This window comes from Mustela lutreola, chromosome 5 (genome assembly GCF_030435805.1).
Source record: "Mustela lutreola isolate mMusLut2 chromosome 5, mMusLut2.pri, whole genome shotgun sequence".
In the NCBI taxonomy this organism is placed as follows: Eukaryota; Metazoa; Chordata; class Mammalia; order Carnivora; family Mustelidae; genus Mustela; species Mustela lutreola.
This window is the reverse complement of record NC_081294.1, coordinates 151,262,089-151,283,342: the sequence shown is the minus strand read 5'-3', so window position 1 is coordinate 151,283,342 and position 21,254 is coordinate 151,262,089. Positions and strand designations below refer to the sequence as shown.

Genomic DNA, 21,254 nt, shown 5'->3' with positions numbered 1-21,254 from the left:
AGAGAGTGTGGGAAGCACATCTGAGAGCCTCTATCCACTGCTGGAGGGAAGAAGGATCTCCCAGTGCTGGGAAGGCTGTGAGGATGGAGCTGTGTGGTCTATCTAGCCATGCTGGCTCCTCCAGACCCCATTCCCGCACCACTGCTGGGCCCCACCTGGGTACCCTGCTTTGCTGTGGCTCTCCACAGCTGGCCCCCTTCTGCGGCCATCTTATTCCTGCTCCTGCTTCTCCCCACCTTCAACCCCGACTCATGCTGTGGCCTCCACTGGACCCAGCTCTGGGAGTGAGGGGCCTCCCTCTGCCCAGACTCCCCTGTTCCATGGGCTGTCTCAGTGTACTGAGACCTGCTGTTCCATTTGACCCTTTCTCCTTAAAATGGGCTCCCTGCTCTGTCTGGTGCTCCCAGGCTGTGCTGCAGTCAACATGCCTGAACACTACCTGCTGGGTATATTGGGGCATCACCACATTTTCACAGACCTGCTCTGCCAGCCCCTGAACTAGTCTCTGCTTCCAAACTTGGTGCTGTGGCTATGTGTGCTCGGCGGCCCCAGGAGCCATGGTAGGATGCCGCCTCTATGTTTGTGACCCCTCCAGTTCCCTCGCAGGCACAGATGGCGGCTATTCTCCTGGCTCAGGTGATGGATATCTTATGGAAGGATTAGAGCCCTGATTAAAGGAACATGTTCACACGTGCATTTTGAAAAGTACAGTGTGTGCCAAGACTTCAGGCAATCTACAACCTGGGCCTAAAACCAGTGCTGCTTATGTGGCTTATAGCCTTTAGCTGAAAGCCTAATCTTGCTCTTCCTGAGAAACCAGAGGCCTTGGTGTCGTTTGGGATTTCAGCATCCGCAAGGACTAGAACTGCCTTCATCCCTTTACCCTTCTTGTAGGTGTGAGGCAGACTATCACAGTGGGTGATGGTCTGCCCTGGAACGTGACCTACAATCCTCTCTTTGCCCCTGGGAACATCCACCAGAGGCCGTAGAGACCACTGAGGCCACCACAGTCTGCCCCAGAAGTGCCACTCTTTTTGGATGGCAAACATTTTAAAACATCAATTTGATATGAAACCAGCCTTGAGCATATTACTGAGTTAAAGCAAAATGCACTGAACTTTGAAGATAAATAGATTCTCAAGCAAGGTTGCCAAAACTATAGCCCATGGGCCAAATCTGACCCATTGGCCTTTTTTTTTTTTTTTTTTTTTTAAAATAAAGTTTTGGGACACAGCCATACCCACTCATTTTGTGAATTGTCTATGGATGATTTTGTGTTATCACACAGAGTGGCTGGGACAGAGATATGCAGTCCACAGTGCTGAACATAGTCACTCCCTGGTGCTCATGAAATACTTGTTATCCGGCTCTAAAGAAATCTCCCACATGCTTTGAGTTCACCTTGAGTTGTGGCCCCAGTGCTCTAGAGTTTGCATTCCCATCCCACTGCATCAGTTGCACTGACTCTCCGTACAGCCAGCTTTGGAGGGGACCAACTTTGGAGTCAGAAGTGGCTACATCCTAATCCTGACTTTTATCTACCCGTCAAAGTTCCTGCCTAGCCCTGCGCTTCGTTTCTTCATCTTTACACTTCCCACACACTCTGAGAACCCATAAACACTTGCACAGTCCCCAGGAGATGAGGTGCCCATCACCCTTTACAGACCATCAGTCCTCTGCAGCTGGAGCAGCCCTTTCCTGCAGGCCGATGTTAGGAACCTCACCCTCGAGCTGAGCTCCACCCTCTCCCAGCTCAGACCTCCATCCATCCCCACCCCCACCATAGCCTTGCCAGCTCAGTGGACCTGTGAGGCCACTTTGGGGATTCTTTCAAAAATAATTAAATGAGCTGATCCTAATAATAATTTTGAAACAGCAGAGAAGGAAAGGCAGATTTCCGGGCAGACAGGGCTGTCTCTCCCAGCTGTGTTAACTGCCTGTGTTCTGGAAGCATCCCTGAGCCCCCAGATCATCTCTTCTGTGGAGGGCAGACATACTCCTTAGGCCTACAGAGAACTGTGCTCTGCAGAGGCTTCTGTGCTTTCCAAGTAGAGACCATACCCTTTGACCTCCCTTCTCCTCCAGCATGGGGACAGGCCTCTGTACAGTATGTTCTTAAACAAGTTTTGTTGAATGAATGATTTCTCTCTCTGCCAGGATTCCAATATTTTTCCTCTTTTCTTTTCTAATTTAATCCAGAGATTGGCCTGGGTTTACCAAAGCCCTGCCAGGGTTTGCAAATAATCAGAGGCATACAGGCTCATTTCTCACCAACTTCCAAGAATGTTGGGACCATGTGATGATGGTGGGGAAGGCAGTGGCAGGACAGGAATGTTTTCTGCTGGTCCCCCAGGACACAGGGGGAGGGGGGGCAGTATCATCTTGTGAACTGGCCCTGGAATTGCAGACTCACCAGGGCAAAGGCGCTGCCCCCAGTCCCTGTTCACGTGTCTCTGGCTCTGGTTCCTGGGAAAGAGAAAACTGTCTCTGGAGCCGGACGCTGAAACTGGCTTCCCATAAGTTGAAGGGAAGTGAGCAGGGCTCTCTGGCAAGGCAGGGAGCAGGGGGCATGTTTGGGATTGGGCCTGGCGGGAGCACAGGGTAGGAGAACGGAGAGCAGAAGTCCACAATGGCATAGCAGCTCCCCAAGACTCCGGGCCATGCTGGCACCATGGGCTGTAGTGGGGCATCCCACTAGCCTGAGAACATGGCCCTGTGCGCTGCCAGGAGATACAGCCATCCAGGCCGGTAGGGTGTGTGTGAAGCTGATAGAACGCTTGAGACAGGGCCCCACTCTCCTATGCTGACAGGAGCCAGGTGGGAGGGGTAGGCCCAGGTGAAGGAGGCTGCGGGCAGTAGGGAGTGGTGGGGACTGGGGCGTGGAGAGACCTCACCCCCAGAGATCCCCTCCTGGGTCCCGCTCACTTGTGACCATGGAGGAAAAAGCGGACCCAGTGTTGCCAGCTCTTTTTTTTTTTTTTTTGGTCATGGGAAGCTGGAAATCCACTTTTTGGGAAATCTAATTATTTTTCAATGTCAGCAACAAATTGAAATTAAGACCTCACATTGCACAAGTGAATCAGAACACGACCGCAGGACAAGTCTGGCTGGTCAGCTGGTGGATGGTTCCTTCTGGTCTAGAAGAAAGGAGGTGACTGCCTGCCCTGCTGTGTCCTATGATCAAGGATAATTAATGCCACCTCCCAGGGCTGGCATGAGCGTGACTCCAGTTAAACACCAGAAAAGTGCTTCTCAGCGTGCCGGGCGGGCCTGCCGAGAGCATCCCACAGACTTGAGCCACTCCTGGCTATGTGTTTTTGCATTGGGCACTCTCTGAATCCCTGGCTTAAGTTGGGCCCCGTTCTGGTCACTGGGGTACAGAAGTGAGTTGTCATGACCATGTGCTCAGAGAGTTTGGAACATGGGAGGGGTGGGCAGCAAAGACAGGAAGAATAACAACAGCCTGGTTAATGCAAGTGCTGATTGTGCAAATAGAGGGTGTTCTGGGGTCACAGGGAAGAGCGCCTCAGATGAGAGCCACTTGAGCTGCCCCAGAGCAGAGGCAGGGGTTAATGCAGGGAGGAGTCTGATGCGTGCAGGTGTTGCTGCAGGCGCTAGAGCAGCATTTGCAAAGGCCCAGTGGCATCACCACATCACAGTATGAGGTTGGGCCTCGCTGGGGTGTAGGGTGCTGGAGTGAGGCAGGACATGAGGTTGGCAAAGCCTTTTGTGTCAGGCTGAGGGGCACCAAAGGGGGTTGATGCCTGAGATCCCCAGCTGTACTGTGACAAGGGAGTGATGAGGCTGGTTTGGGGTCTAAAAAGAGAAACTTCTCTCTTTAAGAGCATGGGGCTTATGCCTTCTGTTTTCAGAAGTGCCTCCCTCTGCAGCCTGAGAAGACTGAGGCTTTATGCCTGGCAGCCACGTATGAGGAGACACTGATGTCTCCGCATCTTCCCAGTGGCCCTGTGAGTTCCCACTCCTGGATAAGCTCACAGAGACTCAGAGAGTTTGGGTGGCACAACCAGGGCATGGCAGGTGGCATTTACGTGCATTGGGGAAGACGGGCCCTCCCTGGGAACCTGGCCCAGGCCCCTGTCCCCTCCCTGCTGTTGTGGCCTGAAGAGCGAGTGCTCCTGAATCTTCGAGGAAGAGCCTCAGTACATTCTCACCTGGGATCTCTAGGATCAGCCAACAGCGTTAGACATCACTTGCCCCTCCCCCAGACTGTTTTCCATTAACTTCTGTGATTTTCCTCGTTTTCCCCCTGGCTTTCCCATTTATTGTGCCTTCCTGTTCTTTCTAAGATTTGCCCACTCAGTCATCCACCTATCTAGTGGGTGTTTACAGAGCACCTGCCTATGCCAGATGCAGTAGTTCTGGAATGTGCCGCTGAGGAAGCCCTGGGGGGGGGGGGGCAGGGGGACTGCCTGCACTGAGCTCACATTCCAGGGTGGGGGCGGGGTGGACAGTGCACATCTCCTTCACCCCACCCCATCCCCCTTGCAGTGATGATGACATAGGTGGAGAAAGTTCTAGTGGGGGAGTGTACCGTGGTACCTTTTTTTCCCTGAAGCATGTGGCACCCCACCCCCACCCCCAGGATTCTCCCCCACCTCCCTCCCCTCTTCAGGAGGCTGCCTGACAGCTGATGTGGAAATCTGGAAGCGGCTTGCCCTTGGCCTCCCTGGGGGAGCTGGTGTTTGTCAACGAGGGAGTTAGAGTCCCCATGGACAAGGAGGGCCAGGCAGCGTCACTCCTCGGTGACAGCTAGAGGTAGCTGCAGATCTTGTCTCTGCAGACTCTAGCAAGGAGGTGACAGCTGAGCTGGAAAAGCAGAGAATGGGGCACCACACTGGGCTCCTGGTCCAGGCCAGCCTGGGCTGTCGCTGCCAGCTTGCTCCCTCAGTGCCAGGTTCCCATGGAGTTATCCTGGGGGGGGGGGGGTCTGGCTTCCCTGCTGGAGGGACGCTTGGTGATGGGTCTTGGGAGGATTAGGAGTTCATAGAAAGGTGTGTCACACATTTAATGTCAAATTCAGGGGTCTGCTTACCTGATTTGCATGTTTAGCACCTAGTAAAGGCCCCAGCACATAGTAGGTGTTGAGTAAACCCCTTTTGAATAAACGAGCAAGTGAGAGAATTCTCATAAAGTAACTATGGACCTACAGATCCCCATTAAAAAAAATAGACTCTACCTGTCCATGGAAGAGATGTCCCAGTAGGCTAAGTGTCCTTGTCCCTTATGTCCTTATGGCCAAAGCTTTTTCTCAACCAGAGATGCTAGAAGCTTGAATCATCACCTCATAGGGACAAGTGGCTTTAATTTCAGATTTGCCAAATTGCGCTCTTGAAAGCCTTTGCCTCAGTTCCCACCTGTGTTTCAGTGGGTGAGTTTCTCAATGTCTCTGAGCTTTCCCACTGGTAAGAGAGGAGTAGTATAGCCCATTGGGCAAGATATGGGAGGTTAAGTGATGACACGAGGAGCATGCAGCACAGGTCTTGGAGGGTCACAGCTTACCAACCAGGTGCCGTGGTCGTTCCTTTGCCTGTGACATCTGCCAAACCAGCCCAGCTCATGTCCTCAAGAAGCCTGGCTCTCGTAGGGACACTCACCTGCTTTAGGTCAGTAAGGTGGGCAAGGGCCCAGCTAGCACCCTCTGCCTGGCTGGGGAGAAGTTCCCAGTGGAGGGGAGCCTGAAGTTGGTTCCATTCCCTGGAGAGGGAGCCACACCGTTGGCATGTCCCAGGAGTGGGACTGGTGGGGTGGGGCAGGCTTGAGGGTTCAGGCCAGGAGGCCTCAGGAGCATGGAGCTGGCCAGATGAAGGTCATCTTAAAGCTTTGAGAGCTGCTGTTTCCAGAGCCCCCTGGTTCTTGGGGCACAGGTCCAGTGGAGGGAGAGGGCTAACTATCTAATAGACTCATGAGAATATTCGAGATTGTGATGGTGGCAGGGGAGACAGCATCCAAGTTAGCAGAGCAGGCCAGGGAAGCAGGAGATAGCTTGGTGTGGGGTCGGGGTGGTGCATGCACCCCCTCCCTGCCTGAGTCTGGCAACGAAAACTTGTGCCTCCAAGAAGTGTCCCCCTGGGACACCCGGGTTCTCTGTGTGGCAAAGGGCATTCTCTGCCTTCTCTGCCAGGTGGTTCCCTTGCTGCACACTCCAGGGAATTTGGTCTAACCCCAGGTGGGTTAAGGGAGGGCTGATGGGGTAGCTCTGTGACTCAGACTCTGGGGGTGGGAAAGGTCATGTGTTGCACGCAAGGACAAAACTGCTTCCTACTGCATTCAGGGAGGTTCCTTATGCCCTGGATGTTAGGAAGGGCACTAAAGGCTAGGGAATCACTCTGAGGGAGAGCTATGTTTGTGGCACAGGAGCCTGGCAGGGAGTCGAATGCGAGCAGGAGGCTTGGAGCAAAGCTTCTGAATTTTGCTGGGAGCTCTGAATTCCTCGTGAGCCCTGCCTGTGCTGGGGACACAGATGACAGTCTAAAGTGTCCTGGTTTTCTCAGGCTTTTCTGGGTCAACGCGTGTTTGGCAGGGTCCCTCCCTTCCCTGTCATCATGTGGAGACCTCTGGGGGCCCCGGCAGCCTTGGGGATGCTGGCCTGAGCCCTGGCCACTTTTGCAGTGACGGGGTCAGGTCTGGCTTCGGGACCCTTTACCTGGACTGCCCAGGTGTGCTGGGCCCCACCTGTCCAGATCAGGTGCTGTGATGCCTTGTCCCCTCTGCAGCCTCTCCCTAGTCCACAGCCAGCATAAGACAGGAGCATCTGGACCCCACGCACATCCCTCTGGGGTTCAGGGGAGCCAGGCTGCTGCTCGGACTGGATTACTCACACCAGCCCCCACCATTCTCCCCTGGCACTTAGTGTCGCATTGGGAACAGACTCTCCCCTCAGAGTCTAGGCAGGAAGCAGGGTCCATGGCCCTCAGAATCTATCTGTTTGGCCTGGCAGTGTATTAGGGGCAGTGGCAGGGATGGGGCCCCCTGACCCTGGGTCTGACATCGTACTTCTCAGGCCCCTTCCCTGACCTCCTTCATCAACCAGGACACTTTGTCCTCCCCTGTTGCTGTCCCCAGGGATTTCCTGGGTATGATGGCCTCAACTCTTCCTGATGGCATCTTCCCTCTTTCTTTCTTTCTTTGGCTCAGAATGGTGATAGGGCAGCAAAAAACATGAATCATAGAAGGAAGGAAAAAGCATTGTTTTCAAATGACAACAATGGTGCCCAGTTGAACACAGGTGACAGAGATCACAGCATGGATGAAGATCATGTTCAAACTCAAACTGGTTGGGGGGAGGTGAGGATGCCACGAGGTGTTGCCACAAGGGTCTCCTCCCCCAAAAGCTGCTTCTGGATGAGATGCCACGTTGGGTCTCCAAGGACTCTGTGGTCAGATAGTGCCAAGGAGCTCCGGGGAACATCAGACAGAGAGACGATGCCCCTGGGCTCTCTGGGGCTGGGGTTGCTGCCAGAAAGAATCAAGATCCCTGCCTTCCCTCTGTTCCTTCCCTGCCAGTGGCCTCAGAGAGACACTAGGCCCTGGCCTGCAGCCTCAGCAGAATCTGTCCTTCCCTGTTCTGTAGCATGACCCCCTTTCAGATGAGTTGTTGGTTAGTGAGTGGGAACATCCAGTCCACGTGGTGGGGTGGCTCTCCATTACCCACAACCCCCAGTGCAGGTCACACATACACACAACACACACACACACACACACACATACACACACCTGGTGGGCAACAGTGTGGGCTCTGGAAAATGCTTGGCGTGTACTGTTCTCTGACAGGGCTCTTCTGGGTGGTCCCGAGGAGAGCCCCTGGTGGGCCTGGGGGTGAAGCCTGGGAGTGTACTATATGCCTGGGGTTTTGCTGGATGCTTTAAATACAGTATTGAGGCTGGTGCTGGTGACAGCCTGAGGGGTGAGGTCCAGCATCACCACCATTTCACAGGCCAGGACACTGAGCTGCAAGCAGGCCACGTGTCAGGCCCAGGTCACAGGGGTGGGAGGGTGGCCGAGCCCAGCCTGGAGCCCATGTGCCCTGACAGAGAGACAGGGAAGGGGCAGCTCCAGCAGTAATCATTACCTACAGGGACTGTTTCCAAAAGCAGCTTTGCTTTTTGTTTGCCTGGTTAACATTTGTCGAGCTTCCACTGGGTTCTGGGCATTGAGCTGCTGGCCTGGAGGTGGAGGAGCCCTGTCTCCACCCTGGGGAGTTGCAGAGATGTCCCCAGTTCCAGCAGAGCGTGGCCTGGTGTGGGATGGGGGACAGAAATGGTTGGGGTCTTGGGGCTGTGTGCTTGGACCCAATGTTGAAGGAGAGCTCTGCCCTGCTCCCCATGTTTGTTGTATGGGAAAACCAGTCCTGCCCATTTGCATTTCGTGGCCATTTGGTATTTTGAGCAGAGAGGCTCAGGCTGTGTTTGTACCTGTGTTGCCTGTGAAGCATTGGCTGAGGGAAGATTTGCAAAATGCACGTTTGTTCTCACACTAAGACTAGGCTTCTGCTTCCCCATCGTGGGTCAGAGACGCGCCCTGATGAACATCTTCCTCCCTGGCTGCCCACAGCACTTTCTCCGTGACACTCCACACCTTCTCCTGAGGGTCCTCAGAGAGACTGGACTTCTTCCCAGTTATTTCAGGAGTTCCCAGAGAAGCCACGGAGCACCTTATGAGCCTGGCTTCCTGAAGCCTCACGGCAGACTTTTCCGGGTCTGGCCTGTTCCCTGGTGTGGTGGCAGGTGCAGCTTGCACTGCCTCTTAGTTGCTGAAGTTCCGCTCTGGGGAAGAGGTGGTAAGTTTCCTGAAGGTTGGGCACAAGGGATGGGAACCCAGCTGGCAGCTCTGCCACTGCCTGCCCACGTGGGGAGTCCTGGCCCTGGCCCAGTCCTCCCTTCAGCCACCCGTGCCCCGATCCTCTGAACAGAGAAGAAAGTCACCTCTGCCCAGCAGACTTCAGCCACTTGCCAGGGCTCACTGGTGGCCCTGGGTGGAGCTCTGCCACAAAGAAGGCCAACTTTTACATTACCATGCAGAGCCTATGTCCTTCCTTATTGTCTATTCCAGAAAAGAAGTTTGGCCGCATCTTTGCATAAGCAAAAGGTGCATTACAATGTATTTCCCCAAACAAGAGAGCCCTTGGCCTCTCTCTGCACAGAGAAGGGCTGCCTGCGGCTTTGAACATTTTCCCCCAAGGTTTAAAGATTCCAGGATCAATTTCTCAAGACAGGGCTCAAGGTCGTTGTTCTGGCTTCCCCTCCTCCTGTAGTCTAGAGCAGAGGAGAGCAGCTTCTCCCCAGCACACAGGTCTTGGGGGAGGTGGGGTTGGGGTGGGGAACACACTTGGGCACTTAGCTGGGGTCTCCGTCATTGCAGGGTACTGACACCACCGCTGTCATACAGAGTGTACCCATTTCCTATCATTTCACATTCTCCAAAGTTACTCACTCATTCGTTCATTCATTCAAAACTCTTTACTATGCCTTTACTAGGTGCTAGACACTGCTAGGGACACAGTAGTGAACAAGGAGGAAGGGTGCTTCTCATAGCAAGTATATAGTCCAGTTTGGGAGCAACTACTTAGGGAGTACTTTTGGTGTGAGCAGGGACGGTCATATTTGGGGGAAAGCATGGGAAAACAAGAGGGCACAGCCAGTGCAAAGGCCCTGAGGTTGGGATAGACTCTCGCTACAAGGTGCACGGAGGCCAGTGACTGGATGGACCACAGTGAGCAAGGCCAGGGCAGCCTGAAAAGAGGCAGCAGGACTTGGATTTTATTCCAGTTGCAGTGGGAATGCTTTGGAGTGGATGGGAATTAAGCTGAAGTGTAACTGCCCCTCCCCCTTTGAAACATGTTTATTACCATGGCTTTGTTCTTGCAGCTGCTCTTCGGACATTTCAAGAATTCTGGGGCTGGAGGGAAGAGAGGGAATTCCAGGGATGAGCCACTGCATAAGCAGCTGGAGAGGGCAGCCAGGCTTTGCAGAAGGTGGAGCTGTCGAGACCGGGGACAGGGGGCCGGGGGGGGGAGCACCTCCCAGTACAAAGTAGAAGAAGCTAAGCGGAGCACAGGGAAGCCAGCCAGAACCAGCTTCAAGAAGGCCCCGACTGCCATCCTGAGGGGCTGAGGCTGCTCCTGAAGGCATGGGGCAGGGGAATGGGGGGCACTGAGGTCTACAGGCAGAGGAAGAATCTGCTGAGTGGTGACTGTGGTGAAGAAGGCGGCAGTGTGGGCAGGACGAGAGTCAGAAAGGCCCTGAGGAGCCCCCGCCCCTGCCTGCTTGTCTGGGAGATGGGGTCAGGGTCAAGGGAGGACAGGGGAGACATGAGGGAGATGTTTGTAGGCTGCCTCCCATCTTCAGTGACTCTCTGCTACGTCTGTCAGCTCTCTGCTCAGCAGAAGCGTTAAAAAGCTGTGTTCCTATTAAGGATGCAAGTGTTTCACTGGAAATTGTACTCATCATTCCCAGTGGTCTCTGTGCCAGGTGGGCTCCGCTGGCTTCTAGCAGCCGAGTGGTATCTAGCAGCATCCTGTGGGCTCAAGGGCGGTGGCAGTCGTACAGGTCCCCAAAAGGCTCATGTTCCCTTGAGAGCAGGGCACGGCCCCCTCCAAAGGCCGGCAGAGGCAAAGGACAGCGGGGGCCCCTATTCTCAGCACTGCCCTGCGTTCACAGAAAGGCGTCACAGAGGGAGGCCAAAGCACAGCCCACCGATGCCCCGAGAGGAGTAGGCTGTGGGGAGCCATGGCCCCTCTGGAAAGGACAGAAGCTTCCTTGGGGACAGAGCCACAAAAGGCCCACCACAGTTTGAAGTGACCAGGGAGGTAGGGCTTGGGGAGTCTCCGGAGTCGGCCTGACTGCCAGCCTGACCCACAGCCTGGCCTCCTTGCTGGCCCTCAGCTGGGCATGCTCCTCAGCAGCCCAGCCCAGCACATGCGAGCTGGCAGCTGACGGGCAACTCCAAAGGCAGGGCCTCCCTGCCTGGCCTCCGCTCAGTGGCCTGACATCCTAGACGGCCTCTGCCTTATAGAGCTTAGCACTGAGTGGTGGGGTTCCTGGGGTTCTGGCCATCCCCGGTCCCAAATCAGGAGTCAGGGTCAGAGCTGCTCAGTATCCAAGGACCCCTTACTTGAGATGAAAGCGACTATGGGCACAGTAGCAGGGTTCAGGGAACAGGAGGATCCCAGGCCCTGGTGGGCAAGGTCTGGGCCACAAGTGGGAAGCGGACCAGTCCTGCATCTTCTTCCTCCCTGAGGGGACCAACAAGCACCTCCTCACTCAGAGCCTCAGCTTCTCCATTGCTCAGGTGGTCAGTCATTCTGACCTCCATGGGCTGTTGGTAGCATAAAATGAGCTAATTCTCTGAACTCAGTCCTAAATCCCTTCCAAATATCAAGGCAGGTTACCTGTCTTCCTAAAGCTTGTCACACTGTGGGCTTAGAGCCTCACCGGGCCTGCATGGGGGTAGGTTCCCTCAGGGTACAACCCAGACCAGCTCTGAGAAGTGCCGTTAGAGCGTGGGCCCTGGAGAGGCATGGTCAGGGTATTAAGAGAGCCTTGAGCCCCTCTTTTCTGGAGAGGCTCTGAGAGATGACCCCGAGACATTTTTCTTTCCCCTACCCTATACAGAGCAAAGTTGTACTGCTTCCCTCTACCAACAAGGGGATGGGGCTGAGCCAGCCTAGAGTGTCCCAGAGCTGTGTAGGAAGTGCCCCCCCCATTCCAGTTCCTATCACTGCTCACATCTGTTCCTTATCTCCACCCACCCCCAAATCTTAGCCCCACCCTTGACACTTTGGCTGCTGTAGTAGGCTCTGCTTTCCATAAAGGAGCCCGAGTCATCTTTGTAAAATGCAGTGTCATTATCCTTCTATCGTGACTCCATATCCTCCACTGCTCTTTGATTAGAACTGGAATCCTTCTTATTACTACTGAATAGCTATGGGGTCTGGCCTCAGGGGCCCTCTCCCCCTCCTCAGTCCTTGGAACACACGCCACTGCCTCTGACCCCAGGATGTTTGCACATGCTACTTTCTTCTGGCTTTGCTGAGCTAACTCCTTCTCATTTCTTATCTCTGAGATGAAATGCCACATCCTTTGGGGGCTCACCAATCCTCACCAATCAATTCACCATGGATGTACCATCTGGGTTCCCTTCCCAGGGTCCTCTTCAGCATTGTCATGATCTTGAAGCAGTTTTTGTGACTTCTGAAGTCTCTACCTCCTGACAGAGGGCCAGCTCTGGGCTGGTTCACTGCCAAATCCCAAATGCTAGCATAGTTGCTGGACATGCTGTGGGGCCAATAGCTTTCTCCTGGGTCTGCTGGGTACCTGCAAAGTCTGTAGAGAAGGAGAGGCCAGGCCAGGCGATTCTGGCCCCCAGGGGGTGGTGGGCTCTGTGAAAGACCAGGGTGGCTCAGTTGGAGAAGCCCCTGTAAGGGGCTTATTGCTGGCAGGGTGGACATCGCACCACAGCTCAAACGTGGGGGAAAAGGCAGCTTTCTTTTGTTCTTATATTTGATGCCACCCTTGCTCCAGGATAGAAGGGAAAATGACCCAGCCCATGAGAGGTGGCTCAGGCTTTTCCCATTCAGAGGTCTTTAGGGGGAGTAGTTAGGTCAGAGGGTAAGCCCTGACTCCAGGCTTGTTTTAGAACTCAGGCTGCTCTAACAAAATACCACAGGCTGAGTCACTTAAGCAGCACAAATTAATGTCTCCCAGTTCTAGAGCCTGGAAGTCCGTGATCAAGGTGTCAGCCAGTTTGGTTCCTAGTAAGGGCTCTCTTTCTGGCTTGCAGACATCCTCCTCCTCGCTGTGTCCTCACATGGTAGTGAGAGAGTGCACAAGGGAGCTCTCTGGTGTCTCTTCCTCTAGGGGCACTAATCTCATCATGGGGACTTCCACCTTCTTGACATCATGTAACCCTATCTGCCTCTCGAATGCCCCACCTCTGAATTGCACTGGGAGTGATGAGTTGGGGCGGGGAGGACACGATTCAGTCCATGGCAGGGCTGTTCATCCCCTGCCCCTCCTACCCTGGGGTTGCCACCCTGCATCTGCACACGTCTGTCCCAGCATGCTTGGTCCTGGGCCGTGACCCTCCAGGCTGAGGGCCTGCAGTTGGGGTCGGTCCAGGTGTATTTTCTTTTCTGTAGCCAAGCAACATCTGCCCTCCTCTCCTCCAGGCCAACTCCCCCCACCCCAGCCCCAGGCCAACCTATGAGCCAGCCCCCAACTATCCTGTCCACTATCCCTAGATCCCCTAAATGTATCTGGGAGTTGCTTTCCATTTGGGCCCTCCAAACATCCTTTCTAGATATGAACCCGGCCCCTCCCAGGTCCCAGACAGCAGAACCAAGCTCTCTCTACTTTTGGCTTCTTCCCAAATTTCAGTGCTATGGCTGGGGGTCAGGGCTGGAAGGAGTACAGTGAAACATAGTCATTCCGCCCAGCCTTTCTCTGCTCTCTCCTCCCTTCTGTCCCCTCTAGCTGCAGCAGGACCTCCCAGTGTCACTGCCTTTTTTGCTTCTACACCATGACTTTTGGTCAAAGGCCATAAGCCAAACTGTCTGGGCTTGCCTGTGAGAGATAAAGCAATACTTGGGAGATTAAAAAAACCCTTTCTCTCTTTTTAGAAGATTTTATTTATTTGAGAGAGAGCACGAGCAAGAGCAGCAGCAGAGGGAGAGGAGAAGCAGGCTCCCTGCTGAGCAGGGAGTCACATACCGGACTCTTGATCCAGGACCCTGAGATCATAACCTGAGCTGAAGGCAGATGCTTAACTGACTGAGCTACTTGGGTGGCCCCACTTTTTAAAAAGATTTTTTAAAAAATTTGACAGAGAAACCCTTTTTCTTAAGAAAAACTGGGTTTTAGGGTTGTTGTCTCATTGTAGACCAAAAAAATCAAGTTTGACCCTCAAAGCTGGGCAAGGGTGTCTGTGTGTAAGGTTATGCACCCTGGCCTCTTCCCGTGACTTCATGGATGGCTATGATTTAGCGTGGTGACAAGTATGGTGTCTTACTGTTTTCACCAGCACCATTCCTTTGCACACATGGGGAAATTCAGTGCTCACAAAGCTTTGTAAGACAGGGACTGTTAAGCCTGTTTCATAGAGGGCACGGCACAGTGTGGATGAGTCGGCAGGGCCTCCCCTGGGCCCTCCCCTGTTAGTGGCAGGTGCTCCTTGGGCCTGTGGTTCCTGCTGACACCCCTCCTTTGTCTTTCAGGTCAACGAAATCTATCATGATGAGTCCTTGGGGGCCCACATCAATGTTGTCCTGGTGCGGATAATCCTGCTGAGCTATGGGAAGGTAAGTGAGCCCCTGGTGTCTTCCTTTTTTTTTTTTCCAAAGATTTTATTTATTTATTTGACAGACAGAGATCACAAGTAGGCAGAGAAAGAGAGAAGAGGAAGCAGGTTCCCTGCGGAGCAGACAGCCCCGATGTGGGGCTCCATCCCTGGACCCTGGGATCATGACCTGAGCCGAAGGCAGAGCTTTAACCCTCTGAGCCACCTTCCCTGGTGTTTTCCTGATACTGCAGAGCCCCTGTTCAGTGTGGGATGAAGGGGCCCTCCAGTGAGGCATGGGCCTCCTCTGGAGGCCCAAACCCCGGGGCCTGTCCCCAGCTGCCTTGTGCTCCTGAAAGAAACAAGAAACATGTGTGCCACCCCCATATTCCTGACCCCTTTCAATTCCTTGTTTTAAAATGTAGATTTTGTTATTATTCGGCTGTGGGGAGGCCAACCTATCAAGAGATGACTGCCATGGAAAAGATGGTCACCCACACAGGACTATATGGGCAGGATGACAGGGTGAGTGGGCATAGGACTGGCCGGTATGAATAATTCCAGTGGGCTCTGTGCCATAGTTTAGCCGACTAAGTAGGTATGTAACAACTATGTAACAACTATAGTACATCTCTAGGGGTGATGGGAGTATGAGAGTCCCTTGAGGGAGGTGAGTGGGGGTGTAGACTCTGAATTCGTTGGTTTGCATTTGGAAAGTGTTCTCCAGAGTCAGTTGCTTAGTATCTGTAGGAATTTGCTGACCCCAGGAGGGTCAGTCCCTCCAGGGTCAGCATGGCCCCAGACTTCAAAGCATCAGAAACATGAGGATACTTGACCCCTCACTTCCCGCCCACCTCTTCTCCCCGTGTCCTTCTCCCCTTCCTAGCTTCTCTGTCCTCCTCTGCATAGCGTCTGCCGTAACTAGACTCTCTTGCCCTTCCTAACCCCACTTGCTGTCAAACTTGGAGCCGTCTTTCCTAGCAGCATGTGGGGTCTGTGCAGCAGGGGGAGAAAGACCCTAGAGATAGTGACCTGACATGGAAAGGTAAGGGGGTACAAAGAAAGGAGAGTTGGGAGGAAGGAAGGAGCTCCGTGCTGGGCAGCTCAGAAGGACCTTACCCATGTTAACTCACTGAGTCCAAGGGCAGATGGGGAGCTAGAGCTAGGATGATCCTCATTTCACAGATAAGAACACTGAGGCTTAAAGTGGCTTGCTGGTATTCTAGGTGAGTGGAGTGTCATTTGGCTCCTTGGGAGTTGGGCTTCTCACGCTCACAGCCAAATTCCAGAATCCATGGTCTGACTTCACTCAATATGTACAAAATCAGTCATCAGAGATGGTAATTAGGTGCAGGGTTAAACTCCTCTACTCAAAGACAGAGGGTCTCAGTCTCCAAAAATAAAACCCAACTGCACACAACTTACAAGGCCCATGGCATAAAAAAAGTGACAATGAAGGGCCCATACAGCTGGATGAATTCCAGGAATAGTGGACCTTGAGCCCACTGTCTTTACCCAGAAAGCCTATCATTCCAGAGTAGAAGCGGTCACAGTGAGGGTACCAGTCATGGTCCATGTGCTCCCCACAGAGAACATAAAATATATCAAAGCAGACTGTGAGGACTAGGGAGAAATTGATGAAAACCTAACTGCAGGAATCTTTTATACTCTTTTTAAAACCTTTAACAGATTACTTTTTGAAAGGCATAGAAGTTTCAAATAATAATAATGTATGAAGTTAAATTAGCAGTTTTATCATTTTTTTCTTGGCCCTATCGAAGTATGTGCCTTCTTTTTGAGGAATCATAGAACACTTGAAAATTACAAAAGTGTTTTAGGTTGTAAAGGAAATTTCAGTGAGTTTTATACAGTTAAAACTGTTTGGGCTGTATTCTCTAACTCAGCACCCTAAAAATAGGGTGGAGGGAAAGGATATATTAACTGGGGAAAAAATCCAGTCTTTCTCTCTCTTTTTTTTAAGATTTTATTCATTTATTTGACAGACAGAGATCACAAGTAGGCAGAGAGAGAGAGGAGGAAGCAGGCCCTCCGCTGAGCAGAGAGCCCAATGTGGGGCTTGATCCCAGGACCCTGGGATCATGACCCGAGCCGAAGGCAGAGGCTTTAACCTACTGAGCCACACAGGCACCCCGCCAGTCTTTATTTATTTATTTATTTTAAAGATTTTGTTTATTTGAGAGTGAGAGAGAGCATGAGCAGGGGGGAGAGGCAGAGGGAGAGGGAAAAGCAGATTCCCTGCTAAGCAGAAGCCCCACCCCCCGCAAATGCTGGGCTTGATTCCAGGACCCTCAGATCATGACCTGAGGTGAGGGCAGACCCTTAACCAATTGAGCCACCCAGGCGCCCCAAATCCAATGTCTTTAAACATTTGAAAAATGACCAGCCTGGAGGGAGACTATGAAAGCTGCAGTTACTTGGAACACTAATGAAAATAATAGTACTAGAGATCAGAACCTATGAGGTGTGGCCAAAGCTGTATTCAGAGGCAAACTTGCAAGTGTTTCCCAGACTGCACAACAGAGAATGAATACACACTAACCTATTGCATTGACTCAGTAAGGTTAACGAAAATGTCAACAAGAACCACAAACCAAAGGAAAAAAACAGACCTAAAGAGAACAAAAATAAGGAAATAAGTTTCAGAAAGACAGAAATGAAGAAATTAGAACAGAAATAATCATAACAATCAACAGAGCTTTGGCCAAAGCAAACCTCTGGCGTATGAATCTAGAAAAGCGGGGGGAGTACAAACTAAAAGATTAGAAAGGGTCTGCATAATAGAACCTACACCAGGGTGCTTACCTGGGCAGAAGAGGAAGTTGCCATTGTGGCATATGTGGAAGTTGCCAGACTAGGCAGCTGCTAGACCTCCACTCGGGCCCACTCCCATCAGTGGAGGAGGCCACATGCACACCCTCCTCCAGTTATAGGAGGGTTTGGGAAGGTGTGGGCGCAATTATATCCCCCACTCTTTCCCTTTACTGCTGGAAGAAGGAAATGGGAAACTTCAGGTTGGCCCTGGAAGTAAAAAGAGGACTGCACTGATTATCTGAGCACCAGGTGGCAGCTTACATCCCCTCCGCCCCTGATTGCCCCCATATTGGTTCAAAAGAAAGATTTGGAAATCATGCACAGTTAATTGCTTGCTCGTGCTGGCAAAACCTCGGGTCTCATTTAGCCTAAAAGGTGTTGATTTCCCAAGGAAACAAACCCTGGTTTATTTTAACTACACCCTGTCGGGCTCTGTGCTAAACTGTCCACACCCAAAGCTGTTTCTTCTTGTGGTTCTTCTTCTCCTCTTCACTGCTGTGGGGCAGTAGATATTCATGACCCCAGTCCACCATTTGCAGAAGAGTCAGAACTTGAAGGTAGACAGAGATGCTGGCAAGTCATGGATTTCTTGGGAAATGAGAATATTTCAAAGCCGACTCCAAAATATGTATAAACCACGGTAAGTCCCATAACCGTAGTGGGAGCTCAAGTTCTCCAGCATTTTCAGAGTTTCCGAAAATTACCTCTAAATCGAGAGTCAGATCATCTATTTTTGCCAGTGCATTCTTATTCACTTCTAAGGAATTATTAAGCAAGGATAATAGAACACCATAGAAATCATCTCAGAGCACATATATAGATATACTCTGACATCCACCCAATTTACTTTTATAGCCAGTGTGATTCCTATACTCAAAGCTGCCAAAGGTAGCATGTCCAAGACAATGTACAGACCTGTCTTCCTTCTAAAAATAGATATAAAAAAATCCCAAGGCTTTAAGAGCTTAATCCAATAACGCATAAAATGAAACTCCCACCATGATAAAATAGGGCTTATCCTGGGAATAAGATGATTGTTGACTTATCAGGAAGTTCATATAGTTCATCACATCAGTTTGCCAAATGACAAAATTTCCTCATCTACCACATACTTCACAAAGGGTTTCTATGTGCCAAGTTCTGTGCTGGGCCACTGAGGTGGTCTCTGACCTCTAGGCCTGCTTCTAGAGCAGAGGTGTAGACAGGGAAATGATTATAACAGGGGGTCAGAGACTCCTGGGGGGAAAGGTAGGGCAGGCAGGCCTCATGGGGTCAGGCCAAGCTACTGGAAGGGAGTAAAAGGGAGAAGAACCAGCGCAGGGATGTTGTTCCAGGACCCGGTGTGCATTTCCAAGACAAACCCTGGACTCCTATGTGCAGAATACGGGGCGGGAGCCTGGCTGGGGAAGGTGCAGGCACCATTGAAGATAGGTAAGCTGTGGATTGTACTGAGACCATAACCAGTGGCTGGAGTAAGGAAGACAGACAAAAGAGAACTTTCGGGGGTGTCTGGGTGACTCAGTCGGTTAAGCATCTGCTTTCTTTTCAAGTCATGATTGCAGGGTCCTGGGATCAAGTCCTGCATAGGGCTCCCTGCTCTGCAGGGAGCCTGCTTCTTCCTCCCCCTCTCCCTGATGTTTTGCCTACCTGTGCTATCTCTCTGTTGGATAAATAAAATCTTTTAAAAAAATAAAATAGAGAGAAGAAAAGAAAGAGAACTTTTTAGGAGGCCAAGTCTGGAGGGCATGGGTGCTGAATGGTTAGATGAAGGTGGAGAGACACTGGGCCCAGGTCTTGGGCAGCCAAGTGCATCATGATGCCAAGCTCTGAGATGGAGAACACAGGAGAAGAGGGTGGTGGGGAGAAAGGCAGTGAGTTCAGTTGAGATGTATTGAGTTTGAGGTGCCTCTTGCCATCCCAGTAGAGACAGCCAGGGAGGGGCTGGTGTAGGGGTCTGGAGCTTCGAGAGAAGAGCTGAGCATGGCTTACGAAGACACCAGTGGGGCGGGGGGTACAAGGAAGTATGCTGAGTCGGGGGGCAGCTAGGAAAGAACCCCAGGAGCCCCTGACACTGAGGTGTTGCTGGGGCAAGGGGCGTGATCTGCACAGGAGCTGGGAGAGGATCTCCTGGTATTCAGAAATCTGTGCAAACAGGTGGTGACATGACAACCAAAATTTTATTTAAAGGTGGAGAAAGAAGCACATGTCCCCAAAAGCACTCTGCCTGGCTAATTATTCGGATGTTCATAGATGTTCACACAGGCAGATAGAGGGCTTCCACACTCAAGTCTCGGAAAAGCTTTTAAAAGAACATAAAATGGATGCCTGGGTGACTCAGTCGGTTAAGCTTCTGCCTTTGGCTCAGGATCCTGGGATAGAGCTCCCTATAGGGCTCCCTGCTTAGTGGGGAGCCTGCTTCTCCTTCTGCCTCTGCCTGTCAAATGAATAAGTGAAATCTTAAAAAATAATAATAGCAATTTAAAAAGAAGATAAAAGAACGTAGAACAAGTATTCTTGACAGCCGAATTTCTCAGAGGCTTTAGGACAGAAGCATGCCCAGTGAATCTCAAGAGATGCATCAAGACACATAGTTTCTCAAACCTGTTTTTCGGTCAGTGTTCTGAGGAACCCGCTTTGGGAAATGCCGCCCATCCTGAGGCAGTCACAGTAATGTCGGCAACAAGAAGGTGACTTTGTTATTGAGGTTCTGGAAATTCTAGAATTTCCAGGGGTTCTTCCTGGGAGTGTCTTTATGACATGGAGCCAACATGGGAAAAGAACAGATAAAACCGTAAAGATTGTTTGCTGATGATCGTGTACCTAGAAAACCCAGAAGGATCCGCTGTGAAGCTCTTAGAGGTAATAAAGAAGCTTAGTGAATTGGTCAAATAAAACATAGTTCTATAAAAATCACTAATTTTTGCATGAACCCACAAGGCTCCAATAGTAGGTATAATAGGGAAAGAAAAATTCCCTTGACAAAAGTAACCAAAAATATAAAATACCTGGCTTGGTCCTAACAAGATCCATATAGGACCTATTGGAAGAAAATTGCACATTGTTACTGGAAGGAAAAAAGCAGAAATGAGGGCTCCCTGAAAGGAGACTGGGGACAGTAGAGGTATCGATTTTCCCCAAATTAATAATTGGAACTTGGATGAAATGATTCCAAGATTCATCTGGAAGCCTAAGAAGCCAGTCAAGACTGGCTGGGAAAACCTTGAAAGCTAAGCAAATAGAGGGAGATTTACTCCAGACATCTTGTGAGGTGAAAAAAATTAAAATCATACCATATCTGCATAAGCACGAGCAGATCAATCAAATGAGCTCCTTAGCTCTGAAAACACACTTCCGTAGACACCATGAGATAAATGTAAGCGAAGTGGTTATTAAGTGTCCTAAATCAGTATAGGACTGATACACATTTCATCTATAGTAAATTAAATATGTGATAAATATAGGCCAATAACACATTCCACAACTTAAACCACAAAGATCAAGAAGCAAACATTGGTTGCCAAGGGCTCCCTAAGCATAAGTGTAAGAGAAGGAACTATAAAGGGGAAGACAGATACATTGAATACTGAAAACATAAAGCTTCTGTCAAGAAACAATTAAAAGACAAAGCCCAGGCATGAAAAACACTTGCAATATGGCAAAGATATCCTAGTATGTGAAGAGCTCCTGCAAATCATAGGAGAAACAGAATTGGCAGTGGATATCACAGTACGCAGAAGAAAAATACAAATGGCCAAAAATTAAGGGAGAAAATATTTAATTGTGCTATGAAATAAATAAAACCGTTTACCATTTTTAAAGCATCAATGTGTTAAGATTAGAAAGAGGGATTTAAATGCTGGTTTGGGTGGATGAAGCAATACACTTTTCTGATGTGAGTATAGATGTGTACATATTTCTAGAAGGAAATTTGACAGTACTCACCACTGCCCTTAAAAAGTTCTTCATGTCTGCCCCCATTCATTCCTTTCTATAACTGTATCCCAGAGCTGTGGACAAACATTTAGGAAGAAGACAAAGGCCGTGGCCTTATTTCTGGGTATAAACCACAGGAGGAAATCTGAACTTTCCACTCCTTGGGGCCTGATGAAATACATGCTAATATGTCTCTG

General features: G+C 51.0%; 1 protein-coding gene across 2 annotated transcripts in view; it reads left to right on the top strand.

Annotated features, from left to right (window-relative positions):
* ADAMTS2 (ADAM metallopeptidase with thrombospondin type 1 motif 2) overlaps positions 1 to 21,254 on the top strand; it is a 216,554-nt gene that overhangs the window by 129,755 nt on the left and 65,545 nt on the right. For both annotated transcript variants that reach the window (XM_059175887.1, XM_059175886.1), the window contains exon 5: positions 14,231 to 14,314. In XM_059175887.1, the coding sequence (XP_059031870.1) occupies positions 14,231 to 14,314 (84 nt within the window). The remainder of the gene's footprint in view (positions 1 to 14,230; positions 14,315 to 21,254) is intronic.